Source organism: Haemaphysalis longicornis, unplaced genomic scaffold (genome assembly GCF_048455015.1).
Source record: "Haemaphysalis longicornis isolate Haplotype H1 unplaced genomic scaffold, Haemaphysalis longicornis Haplotype H1 scaffold_569, whole genome shotgun sequence".
In the NCBI taxonomy this organism is placed as follows: Eukaryota; Metazoa; Arthropoda; class Arachnida; order Ixodida; family Ixodidae; genus Haemaphysalis; species Haemaphysalis longicornis.
The window spans coordinates 65,965-80,002 of NW_027526399.1; the positions used below are offsets into that span (position 1 = coordinate 65,965).

At 48.3% G+C, this 14,038-nt stretch overlaps 1 protein-coding gene across 1 annotated transcript in view; it reads left to right on the forward strand.

Moving 5' to 3' along the window:
• Nucleotides 1-14,038, forward strand: part of LOC144140944 (uncharacterized) — a 34,544-nt gene that overhangs the window by 17,849 nt on the left and 2,657 nt on the right. Inside the window, exons 3-4 of the mRNA XM_077672436.1 lie at nucleotides 10,440-10,564; nucleotides 11,145-11,251. Of these exons, the coding sequence (XP_077528562.1) occupies nucleotides 10,440-10,564; nucleotides 11,145-11,251 (232 nt within the window). The remainder of the gene's footprint in view (nucleotides 1-10,439; nucleotides 10,565-11,144; nucleotides 11,252-14,038) is intronic.

Below are 14,038 nucleotides of genomic sequence, written 5' to 3' on the forward strand. Positions count from 1 at the left end.
GCTAAGCGATTATCATGGCGCAGGATTCGCCGACGGCAATCACTACCTTCCAATGCCCCAATGATGCTTTCCCTAAGGAGGTACGTGCTTGTTTAGGCGCAAGCTTTACAAGTGACTTTCTGTTCCTATAGGTGGCGCTGCACGCCAAGTTGAAACGTTCTCTTAAAGGGCTGCTCCGGCACTACCCAATGATGACGAGAGCAGCTTTCGGTCCTGGTTACAGGTGTCGGAAAGGAACACAACAGGGCCCTTAAAAATACCGTGTGTGTGTGTATGTGTGTGTGTGTGTGTGTGTGTGTGTGTGTGTGTGTGTGTGTGTGTGTGCATGCGTGCGTGCGTGCGTGTACGTGCGTGGGCGTGCGTGCGTGCGTGTACGTGCGTGGGCGTGCGTGTGTGTGTATGCGTGTGTGTATGCGTGTGTGTATGCGTGTGTGTGTGCGTGTGTGTGCGTATGCCTGTGTGTGTATGCGTGTTCGTGCGTGTGTGTGCGTGTGCGTGTTTGTATGCGTGCGTGTGTGTATGCGTGTGTGCGTGCGCGCGCATGCACATGCGTGTGTGCGTATGCGTGCGTGTGTATGCGCGTGCGTGTGTGTGGGTATGCTTGTGTGTATGGGTGTGTGTGTGCATGCGTGTGTGTGTATGCGTGTGTGTATGCGTGTGTGTCTATGCGTGCATGAGTGTATGTGTGTGCATGCATGCGTGTGTGTGCATGCGTGCGTGTGTGTGTATGCGTGTGTGTGCATGCGTGTGTGTGTGTATGCGTGTGTGTGTATGCCTGTGTGTTTAAGCGTGTGTGCATACGTGTGTGTGTGTATGCGTGTGTGTGTATGCGTGTGTGTGTTCACGTGTGTGTGCGTGTATTCGTGTGTGTATGCCGGTGTGTGTGTATCCGTGTGTGCGTGTGTGTGTGTGCACGTGTGTGTGCGTGTATTCGTGTGTATATGCCGGTGTGTGTGTACGCGTGTGTGCATGCGTTTGTGTGTGTATGCGTGTGTGTGTGTGTATGCGTGTGTGTATATGCATGCGTGCGTATGCGTGTGTGCTTGCGTGTGTGTATGCGTGTGTGTGTATGCGTGTGTGTATGCGTGTGTGTGTATGCGTGTGTGTGCGTGTGTGTGTATGCGTATGTGTGTGCATGTGTGATGTGTGTGTATGCGTGTGTGTGCGTGTGTGTGTGCATGCGTTAGTGTATGCGTGTGTGCATGCATGTGTGTGCATACGTGTATGTGTGTGCATGCGTGTGTGTGTATGCTTGTGTGTGTGCGTGTGTGTGTGCGTGTGTGTGTGTGTATGCGTGTGCGTGTGAGTGTGTGCGTGCATGTGCGCGTGCGTGTGCGTGTGTGCGTGTGCGTTTATATGTGTGTGCGTGCGTGTGTGCGTGTTGTGTGCGTGCGTGCGTGTGCGAACCTACTCCCGGGAAACTATTCTTGAACTGGTTTCCCGGGATTTATTTGGATTGAATTGAATTGAACGACCGCTATGGAGTTGAGCCATGAAGACGACGACGACGACCAAGAACTGCTCCTCAGCATGAGCTTGGCGCGTGGAGGAGGACTCGTGGAACGGCTCGCGCTGGAGACACGTAGTGCACGCTTATTGAAAAGGAGAAGAGGTTGGCCTGTGAAACTGATATTGTGCCTGCTTCTTCCCGCTGGAGCGAGGGTGCTGTCACCGGGACTAAAACAGGGAGGAATGAATACGGAAGGAAGGAGAAGTATCAGGGAAATCGACGAATGAAGTATGTGCATGCAGTAAGTCCATTAAACGTCTCACATACAACGGGGCTGACTAGGCTAACCGGTCTCTCGCATTTGACCGCGTTGTTGGTTGCTCCCTTTTCTGGAACAAGCTCGCCTTAATAAATCCCCCCCCCCCCCTTTTGTTTCATCACCACCGGCTGTCAATTTTCCACACGCAACAATATAAATAAGCGGCGGTTCAATCGCTGCTATGGCCAAGGAATTGAGCCTTGCAACGTCCTTAGTCGGAATGCTGGAGTCAAGCTCGCGCAGCCTCCTCGGCCAAACCCACGGAAAGCCTCGCCCACCCTCTACGGAATACTTGTTCGCACTGTGGACAATCACTTTCCGCAGGGCATCGGTCTTTCATCATAACACTGATTTCACTCGAAAATACAACGCTTCTTGTGAGCAGTGGGGGGCCCTGGTGAATACACAGCTGCAACACGCAGGTCCGTCTGGTAGATCGCATGGAGGAAGCAGTAGTGTCCGCCGGGATCCGGAATGTAGGAGGCCGAACCCATAGCAATCAGTAGAGTTTTTAGGGGAAAGTCTTGTATGCCTCATGGGTAGAAAAACCCGGTGCTGACCGACCACAATGGATAGGACCAAAAGACGCGTAGGGAAGAAGATGCGCACACCTGCATTTGAGAAGGCTTATTGTAGCGAAGTACTGGCAGAGGTGTCACCAGACTGCCGGTCCAAGTAATTCCTGTCGTGTTTCATAGAAAAAACACGTCATCAATCTTGCGGCCGAGCACCCAATGGGGCAGAACGAGCGATTGCAACGCTGCAAATGAAGAGGACGGGCTGCGCCTGCGCAGTCGAGGAGTGCGACCGTGCTCTGGCGCGTTGCTCAACTTTCGCATTCTTGCGTGTGAAAAGTATTAAGTGTCGCTGCTGTCTCACGCCGCCTCCAATGCATCTTCTTCGCCTTAAAGGGAAGGTGAAGCAGTTTTAGAATTAAAAGAAAAGTTGACTAGCAGCAAGTACACATTGAATAGTTCATGTGTACGAAATATTTTCGCAATACATGCAATAGAAGCGGCGCAATGAGCAAACAAAAGTGGCCCGATGCCCCGCCCCCATCTCGCCGCGCGATGCCGGAAGACCGAAGAGCGCGGGCGAAAACCGGCTGAAAAACGTCATACCTGGACTTCCGGCCGGATCGGCCGCCTCGGCCATGCTCTTTTCGCCGTGTGTTTCCTTGTGAATGATACTTGTTGTTGTTGTGGTTGATAGCACTCATTTGTATAATTTTCGTGTTCAAAAAGTATGCACGAACGCCAAACGAGGCATACGTTATCATGCCGTATTCCTAAGCAGAATAATGCCACGCCGGGATGCTTGATAACATACGGAAGCGACAGCCGAGGTGGCTGTGCTTGATGACAGAGAATATACTACACTACGTTAAATACTTTGTAAACCGCTCCAATGCGGTTTTTTTTTTTTTTTTTTTTGCGACGGACGTGAATGTTCTTCTTCTTTGGTGGGGTTTTTTTGGCGCAAGGGCATCTAAGGCCAAGAGCGCCATTGCTACGATGAGGTAAAAATGTGCTAATGAAATGAGTGCAAATAGTGCATAAAATTACTTCGGTGTAAAGGGCCGGATCCAAAAGATGAGTGAGGAGTGTGATGAGGCATGGAATGAGCTAACATTGGATTCTAGATTTAGGAAGGATGGGGAATACTGCTGTACTTTGGCCGGAGATGTTTCGTTCCATTCCAGAAACCAAGTCACATTTATTCAGGAAAAACTTGTTTCGTTAAACGCGTCGGTTTTCTTTCCCTATGGGCTCAGGACAGTGTTCAAAAAAACAATTTTTTGGCGAAACTAAAACAAGAGGCCAATCCTGGTAGAAGTTCTCTCCCGGCTAAGAGGTAAACAGTATTCCTACAAAGTAAAAGAACCAAGAAAACCAGATTACTTATTTTGCAAGTATACATGTCACGATAAGGTGATGTTTGTCTGGAATTAAAAAAAAAAACACCACTCCGAACCACCACCGTGCCATAATTTGTGTTGACTGCGGTGGCCTAATTTTTTGCCCAAGATTCCGTGTGGCTGCATATTATAACCTGGCAAGCACTTGTTGTCACTGAACCTCAAGTGTGCTCCAGTGATAGTCGGTGATATATATAATGATGATACTAAAAAAATTAGGAGCGAGGAGTAAATATACGGCCTCTGTCCGACTAGCGCGGTGAATGCTTTAATCTAGAAATGCTGAAACAGGCCAACGATTTATTATCACAAACGTTTGGTGATTGTTACCTAAAGTACCGTAACTACAACGTAACTGCCTTGTCCGACTGGTCTGTTAATTATAACGAGGTGGCCGTAATATTGTAGCAGAATGCGCAACGCACAAGCGAAAACCAAGCCCTACTACAGCCAATAATGCTGAGCAGGCACTAGCATGCTGCAGTGTTTTCAGAATAAATGCATGTGAAGCAGTAAGACGCCACCCATCGAAGTGCAGCTAGCAATCGCGGAGGCGCCGTAGCGCCGCTGCCGAAATGGCGCGCGCGTGTGGGTCTGTGTACGGGGATGAGTATTGATTGATTGTAGGGTTTAACGCGCCGACGCAACGCAGGCGATGAGGCGCGCCGTAGTGGAGGGCTCCGGATTAATTTAGACCACCTGGGGATCTTTAACGTGCGCCAAAATCTCGTACACACGAGCGTTTTTGCTTTTCGCCTCCATCAGAAAAGCGGCCGCCGCGGCCGGGAATCGAACCCGCGACCTCGTGCTCAGCAGCGCAACGCCTTAGCCACTGAGCCACCGCGGCGGGTTACGGGGATGAGTAACGGGGCTGGGGTGGGCGACAACGAACAAAGGAAATGCGGAAGCAGAGTCTGCTTGTTGGTTTATGCGTGTACCGGCAAGATGTGTCTCGCATATACGTTTACAGCGCATGAACGCTATTTTTTCGCGCAGTGCACGTACGTGCTTTTCGCTGGTAGATTGTTTATAAATTCCCATTACTCTTCGGCATAAATGGTTTTGTGTATAATAAGAAACACTTAAGGCAGTACCTAATATTAACATAAGGTATAAAATCTCCCTATGCTGGTTGCCTAATTCAAAATATTTTGATGGAACCCACTAGTCGGCGTCACAGTCACTGCTTTGGGGTTCTCTGCCGTGTAAAGCAAATTTAAGCTCCAAGATAATTGAACCAACAGCACGGGAAATTATAAAACAAACTTCCAGTCATTTGCGAAAATTAAACTGCAAGCTAAATTACCGCAAAGGCAACCGTGCGATCGTTCGCAATGCTTCCGATAACCCGCGTGGCCGAAAGGTGTCCTCATTTGACGTCATGACGGGCGCAAGCAATCAGGGGCGTCAAAATACGAAAAGCGCGCGTCTTTCAAACGGGGCCGCGCTTCTTGCAAGATAAATGCCACTTGGACTTATGTACGATAAATTTCAATGTGATATTAGGAATCAGTGCGCAAAAAACTATATAACTGTTAATCTAACTCAATTTTTTTGGAAAGCGCTTCAGCTTCCCTTTAAGGCAAGCTGCGGATGTCTGCAGACCGAGGTCTGGTAGCTGCTGTCGCGAAATCTCGTTATAGCGTAAATTGAAGTAGCCGCCTGCTGTCGTAGTCTGGAGCCACACCGGATGTCCGTATGAAAACCGTGAAGGTATGCGTAGGAATGCTCGAACACTTATAAAACGCCCTGTTAGCCGCTAACGGGAGCTTCTACCTACGGCGGTTTACGCTTGCCAATTCCCAAATCTCCTGGTTTACAAAATTAGCCCTTGTCGTATTTCGCACAAAATTCAGCGTAAGCGCAAAATGAGACAACTTCAGTTAATGTGCAGAAATCCTTGCAAGAACAGGAAGAAGGTAACGAGAAAATAACTGGCAAACAGAGCCTGCCGATTCTGTCAGCTAAATATTGTGGGTGGTAGGCACCCATATACTCACGCACACATGTGAGCAGTGGCGCAGTTGTTCTACGTTCTTACTCCCCCTAAACGCCTTAAATGGTTTTTGTTACTCTAACATTTGTTCTCCCCGCTTGCGGACAACTGCCCTCTCTGTGTGATTCCTGCGTTCGAAGCTGCCGTTGAACACCTGTTGTGGACTTGCCTACGTCTTAGTAACGCAGAAGGGTTGCGAGCTCGGCTCGTTGGAAAGCCATATTCTCGGATGAAACCAGCGCGAACTTTAACAAAGACGAAGGATGTGGAACCCAAGGACAGCGGCTGTCCTAGTGTTCCACTTCCTTTGTCGTTGTTTAAGTTCGAGCTGGTTTCAACCGAGAATGTTTTAGAAACGTCCGAATGCACACCTCCGAAGCACAGGGCTCCATCCTAGCAGGCCGCCAGTGTTTGATATAGAGACCTCAGCACCGGTCCAGTAAAGATCGTTTTCCCGAAGTCCGGTGTCGATCAGGAACCCAATCGCCCGGGCTCCGGTTGATTTGGCAGGAGGCTGGCAGGGCGATGGTGTTGAAGTTCTTGGAGACGGCGGCCGAATTGACGAACTCGAGGCGTTGAGGTTGAATAAGTGAAACGACGAGTTTATATACAGCTATTTACAGTAGAACTGAGTACATGAGTAATGAAAAGAAAAACTTCGAACTTCAGCTAGACGCTAGCTCCGAGTGCGCACAAATCATTCGAGCTCCTCAACTTCGTCTAACTCCCCTATTCTCGCAGCGTACACAAACCGTTCGAGAAACGACGGCCGAGACTCTGTCTCGCCGCAAGATCCGTCTAGTTGCCCGGTACAGCGCTGTACCCTTAACCACCGACGCGATCTTAACCTCTAGCCTAGGGGGCTCACAAATCCCAACCCAGCTTTAACGGTCGAGACTCCTTGTCCCGTCGGGAACTGCTCGGCGCTCAGACAAGAACGATTTCCAACCGCCAAGTTCGGCCTTATAAAATCTCGAGATCACCCTCTCTCGGGTACGCCCCTGTAGCTTTCGTACACGTGTAAGGGAGTGCCCAAATTCACGTAGACAGCTGTCACTCAGCACGCCACGGAATATTCAATCAGGTGCCGCCATCTTCGAGTCAACGGCACGCTCGCAGACGAGCAGGCGCTTGCAACCCCGCGGGGTGAAAGCGAAAGACGGCGACAGTGCGTCATGCCGACCAGGGCGCGTTAACAATGGAGCCTCGCGCGGCGCTCGTCCGGACGCCGGTAATCCCACCACCTCCGTGCGTCAAGCAGACGGTGCCCGGAATCCGGCGGCGCTGTCTGCTTTCTCAATGGGGGATTATCCCTGTGGTATGCGGTGGGCCAGACAATCCGTCTCCCGTGCACGCCGTGATGAATTGGCGACGGCTGCAGCGCAGTGTCGGCAGTGCTACGTCGCCAGACAGAGTGGCGGGTTCTCACGCGCAGCCTGCGCGCCTGGCCGCTAATCTCATAAGTGGACCTTACAGGTCCCTTCTGTGAATTTTTGCGTGAAACGGGTGCAATGTTGTTTTTTTAAACCGCTTTTAAACAGTAAAAAAGGGCCTACAGAAAGCCAACTCGAACCAACGATCCTGATTACTGGCAGAATTACAAACTGATTTCTACTTTAACTGAACACGCAATACGTGAGGCAAAACATAAGTATATTACAAACTGATTTCTACTTTAACTGAACACGCAATACGTGAGGCAAAACATAAGTATTTTAATGTTACGCTCCCAAGTATTATGAAAACCGACCTAAGCAAATTCTGGAGTATTATAATCCCGAAAAACAAAAACACGGTACTCGTCCTAACCAATGCAACCGGGGATTAGTTATCCTTGCAAAAATGTGCCGAAGAATTTAACAGAGCCTTTGCCCAAGTTTTCACTACCGAGCTGCCTTTAAATGACTCTTTAGAGCCCTCGTAACTAAGCATATTTCGCCCATTGTAATTACAGCCCATGGCGTGGCATGCGCAATCGACCACCTAGCTTCCAAGTCTAGCCCCGTGCCTGACGGTATAACAGCGAAGCTCTTGAAAATAACGTCTGCTTACTCAGCTTACCTGCTTTCATTGTTATTTCAGCAATCCCTAGATTCATGTTGCTTGCCGGATGATTGGAAACTTACCCATACCCTACCATTTTTCAAATCTGGCGACCGGTCTGATCCCCTTAACTATAGGCCTATTTCACTTACTTCAATTAGCTTCAAGTTGCTAGAACATATTCTTTTCACGCATGTTGTAAGCCACCTTAACCAGAATAACTTCTTCATTAGCAATCAACACGCATTTAGGAAACATTTTTCATGCCAGACACAACTTTTTGAGCTTGTCACTGATCTGCACGTTTCGCAGCACAGGATGCTTTGTACCGACGCCATTTTCGTCGATTTGTCTAAGGCTTTCGATCGGGTTCCACATGAGCCTAGTAAATTTCAGGTATTCTCCGTATCCAGGAATGCACCGCGGTGTCTCGTGTCGCCGTGAGGGACGAGGCAGACTCCGATGTCCAAGCTATGTACAGTTGATGTACAGGAATATTTACAAGGCATATACAAGGGAGCAGAACTAGCCGGCAGTGGGGCTTAGAAGTTTGCCGGGGTCTAGCCGGCGCAGGTGGGACTCTCCCCACGACATGCAGCAAGTTCAGAGCAAAAAGATCCCTTTCCATTCGCCGGGCTCGACATAAATATCCTCGGTGAGGGAAGGGGAAAGGTTAAAGAAAACAATTAACGGCAAGGAATGCATTGCACGTCACACCCAAGGTGGTGCAAGCACGCCGCCAACGCCGCGTCCTTTTGTCCCCGTACGGGCGCCGTCTAGACAGCGCTTACGCTGTGGCCCCCTGCGTCTGGCGGCCAAATTGCCAGCGGCCCCCTTTGGAGGATAACGATTTCCCCAATCGGCGTCGCGACGGGTGCACGTAGTGCGGCGACGTCTGCACTCGGACCCCGCCAAAGAGGTTTGTCCTGCGCCGCTCTGCCTGTTCCCACGCGCACCTTGCCGCCTTACGTACAGGTGGCCTAATTGGCGGCGGCTCGTCGTCGGATGTGCGCCAGGGGAAGGAGGGTGGCGCTGCGATACATTGACCTCCGCGCTCGAACCTTACAAGCGTCTAATGCTTAAAATTTGTAACCTTAATCTGGATGACAAAACAGCCCACTGGATTCGCAGTTTTTTAACAAACCGTTGGCAATCTGTAAGATTAAGCGACCACGTTTCTAACACTGTGGGTGTCTCATCAGGAGTCCCACAAGGGTCCGTACTAGGCCCATTACTATTTCTAATTTATATAAACGACCTCGTATGTAACATTTCCTCGTCAATTCGTCTCTTTGCCGACGACTGTGTAATGTATAGAGAAATAGTAGCTTCCGATGACGTTTCTATAGACTCCAGCATGATTTATTTACTCTAACTAAATGGTGCGAAAAATGACTGATGAAAATAAACATAGAAAAAACTAAGCATGTACAATTTTCTTCTATGACAAGATCAGAAACTTATCATTACTTCATAGATAATGCCGAAATTTAATCAGTTTCATCTTTCAAATATCTTGGAGTTACATTCACCTCCGATTTAAACTGGGCCCCCCCATATCGAAAAAATCACATCAAAGGCGTGTGAAAAGCTCGGTGTGCTCAATCGTCGCCTTTATTTAGCTAATTCAGAGACGCGGCTTCACGCGTATAATAGTCCTATCCGCTCTTCACTAGAATACGCGCAAATCATCTGGAATCCACATCAAATGTGTCTGACTAACATGCTTGAATCCGAACAGAACAAGGCCGCGCGCTTCGTTCTGTCATCGTACTCAAGATACCAGAGTGTATCTGCCTTGAAAGACGAACTTAATCTCCCCCCTCTCACCCAACGCAGGGAGTTTTCAAGATTAACTTTTTTCACACCCTGTACCATCATCCAAAACCATTCGCGCGCAAATTTATCCTCCCGGCACCCTATACGTCCGCACGCACCGACAAAGCTCACCAAGTTAGCCCAATTTTCGCCCGAACAAACAAATATCAGAATTCACCCCGTGTACTGGCAGTAAATGAATGGAATTGTTTACCTAGATGACTAGTCGACCAAACAGCCGTCTCTTCTTTTCAAACCGCACTCCTCGCTTTTTTAGCGATTCAAAATACCCTGTACCTTGTCTTCATCATGATCATCTTTTCTAGGCTGTAAGTGTGTGTTCCGGCTTTTCAAATACCAGACTTTCGGTCACTTTTACACTTTTTGTTTCCTGGATATAATGTTCCACGCTGTATTTTGCAATTGTATACTTTTTGTACCTTTATGATAGTTTAATGTCACTTTTGTTGTGTCGCTTGTTTTCTTTTTACAATATTGTACGTTGTGTCGGCTTTCAACTCATCCCCCCCCCCCATGTGTGATGCCAACTTGGGCCCTTACGGTACCTAAATAAATAAATAAAAATAAAATAAATAAGTACCTTTAAAAACTTCGCCTCATGCCGTAGGGCAATCTCTTGAAGTAAAAAAAAAAACTTGTTTTTGCAGAAGTTGGGGAACACGACACGAAGGACAGTAGTTCCAACAGCGATAAATGACCACCTATTTCGCCCGTGTTTGACCCGTGAAATATACGCAGCTTTGTAACGATTACCTGAAGAACCTAAAACTTCGTTCGCATCGTCGCTTGCATTGCTCTCGCCGCGCACTTCTCCTTTACAAAGAGCATCCGAGAATTAAGAAAAGTCGGGCTAATTCGGGGTATTCTGTTTCAGCATCAGGACTGGTCTCACAGAAATATATATAGCAAGCCGCATCGACGAAATAAAGAAGCTCTTCTCGAAAGATGAGCTCTCGTACCGTTCTAAGGCGTGGCGTCTCTCAGGATTGGACGTCGGCTGTATGTACCCTCCACTGTTGTTTCGTCAGCGATACGAAGTTGCGAAAGGCACTGTTCCACGAATATACTGGCCTTTTTTGGAAGCAAATTAATTCTTCTTAAAGTCTTAATTTTGATAGGATCAGCATGATTCTTTATTTGGTAGCTCATTTTATCCATGAAAAACCATCCCCCATATATGATTTCCAGTAGGTATCCTTGATTCGAAAGTTTGTGAGCTCAGCACAATTGAAAAGGCAGTGTCACATCGCCACACGAGTATATTTTGCCCAAGATACTTGTAACTGACAACTGGAAAGCAAGGGTTTATACCACGTCGCATAGAAAAAATTTCTGAACTGAAGCGACAACTTCTAGCAGGCCTACTGAACGTGCAACGGAAGTTTTAGCTGGTGTTTCAGGTAGCACTTGTGATATTACATGAGAAATGTTAAAACCCTTAAAAACCACCAGCGTAACAATCATTTCTATGGTAGAATTATCTTCCAGTGCCGTAAAAAACGAAAGACTCTATTTTCTATCCTAGTCCCTGCTTTCAGCTTTTCGAGCGTTTTCTTATCAACACCAATTTTGTTTGCAGACCCTTTGTCATTAGAGGGCGATGCCTGGGTGACGAACCGCAGGTTCTGCCTCCGAGCCCTCAAGGACCTTGGTTTTGCGAGGCCGTCCATTGAGACTGCAGCTTTGGCAAGCATTACGTCACTTTATTTCTTTGATATGTGAAGTCAAATTGGAGGTTAATTGCCATGAAACTGCACCTCGACTATATAGAGGTGAACAGTGCTTACAAGGGGGCCAGTTGGTTCTACAGTGCCAACATCGCTGGCGATGTGCTAACACATACAAAGGATTACACGCAAGCCGATAAGGTGCTGTATGGTTTTGTGTGCAATCCTTCGGCTGTGTTAGCGTTGAGCCAGTAATAAACGCCGTCTATGTCGTAATGCTCCAGCGGACAGTCTCCCGTGCATCAAGGCTATGGAGGTTTTTTTAGTGAGACGTAGCTCATTAGACGGTATTCACATAAAAGTTTAACGAGTGATCTCTCCTCTTGGCAACACTGAAAGCCGCCATGACCGTGTCCACAGTGTCTGCGTATGCGTCCGCATGTCGCAAAGAAAAAAAAATGGCCGCGTATCTGCTCCTTTCGTTGCAAATGTCGTCAAAAGACGATAGTCTTTGTAGACATTTGCCAAGGAAATGCCCCTTGCTTTCCCGCTCACCTTTCATGATGTTTCTGTACCGTCGCGCTCATCCCAAGGTAAACACACTAAAGGTTTGCGCAAGGCTATTTGAATTTACCGCGTTCTACTGCTACATGCCGGGTTCCTCGATGCCAGCGCAGCAGTACGGCGGAGACGCGCGTGAATGGAGGCAGCCGACTACAAGGTTTATAGAACCGCGTGGCCGTGCTCCACGGGCGTTCCAAGCAGAACTTGGAACCTAGCTAGTGGAACCTTTCGTTGCTGTTGCCGCGTGATTTTTCATATGCCGCCAGGAGGCGGCGGTTTTCTTCAGTAGATGTCCAATATCATTTTTTATCGAAAAACCAAGCATCCATGAATTTTTTAATAAAGGAACACTGTAAATATCCCTTGTGTACTAATTTCCTGTCTTATATTTGCGTAATGTCTTGTTCTTGTTCAACAAAGTTGACAAGTATGAACATATAAACCAGGCTTAGACGTTTACATTTGGCTGTGAGTATATAAGACTATTGCGCAGTAAACAGTGTACTTTGGCCGGGTGGCTGAATCGAGTTGCAGACAGACAGACGGACAGACAGACATACAGACAGACCAAAATTTCTGGGTTTAAGTAGCCCAAGAAGGACTATCGTCTTTAAAACACGCCCCGGCGTCCGTCGTCTGCGGCGTTACCACGCGATTCTCGGCTGTGGCGCCAGTCAACCGATATGAATACCGTAATTACCCGATTCTAACGCGCCCCCAATTCTAACGCGCACCCGATTTTCTAGGCAAAAAACCGAAAAAACTTGCACCTCCGTTTGTAACGCGTGAGGAACTTTGTGAGCAAGAAAAACAAATGCGAGAGGAACGAGCGATTTATTCCCCTAAGTAATCTCAGTCATCTCACTCCTCGTCGCTCTCCGAGAGCTCCTTGTCGCCTTCCGCTGACTGCAAAATTTCGTCATTGGTGCCATCAAGCGCGTTCACGATGCCACACTTCTGAACGAACGTTCAACCACGTTCGATGGGATCGTTGCTCACGCCTCGCATGCCCATCCCGCGAGCTTCTCCATAGGCATACGCTTCAGCCAACCGCTCGTTGTGAACGCGTGGGAGCCGCTTGTAAGCGGTGAAAGCGGCGCACCTTCGTTGCCGCTGCTGCCATTGCAAAGCACGCAAGTGGAATAATTTGACGATTTGTGTGAACGCCGAAAGAAAAGCCTAGGCGCCTAGATCCAAAAAATTGTTGCTAAAAGGTGCTTGACGTCATCTTAAAGGAGCCATGAAGAGAAAATGCAAGTTGGTTTTATTCGAAAGATTTCGTGTTTTATAGTGCCCCCAGCGCTTGTCCGGATACAAACGGTGCTTTATTCACTGAGAAATTAAACAATTTAGGTTAAAATTTTGATTTTCCCGCTCAATCGTGCGTTTTCGTGGTCCCAAGTGACATCACAGGAACCGACCGCTCTGCAGCCTAGAGTACCTTCATTCACGCATCCGCCGTACAGGGTAGAGACACGTATACGCTGGCGCCGCCATTTTCGGTTGCTCGCTCGCCGCCGAAGCAAGTCATTGTGTCAAAACCGCGCTAAAATTATCGCCGCAACGCGGTTTACTGAAGAAGTTTGAATCATATTGTCTGTTTCACGTTGCTAGGTCTCGTGGGAAACGAAAAGAATAACGCGTTGAGCCCGTTGGCCCAATTGCGGCGGCACGGGACCGTTCAAAGGTTGTCTCCACTCTGTACAGCGGTGTTGGTTTGTTCCCGCGTTTCTTTACGTTCCGTAACCTAGACGGCACCACCATACCGTGGCAAGCGTGTGGTTTGTTTTTGCCCGCATTTAAACCTGGCTTGTTTTTGTTCTGGGAGGAAATATTCGTTCCCTGAAACAGTGCTCGCTCGACAAATGGGGTCACGTAAGACACCGTTGCTTGCGTCAATCGGCCAGTGTCGTCTGAGACAACCCCAAGCCCCGTAGTGCTGTGCAGCTAAACCAAGCATGCTGTGCGCAGAACGAACAGCAGAACGCATCAGTACTTCTATGTTTACATGTGCTTTCGTAACTTCCACTGTTTGTCCCAGCATTCTTATTGCTTTGTAAAGAATGTGCCCTAAATTTAAGCGCAAATCGCTCGTTCGTCTAGTTTGTAAGCTCTACCTAATTTGCGTCTGCTTCTGCCAGCCTCCGCCAATCGCAGAGCTTAGCTCATGTGACATCATAGGTTCTGTTGCGGGAAATGAGCTGGTGGGTCGCATGACCATTCCCGTTTTTCCTAATTATGT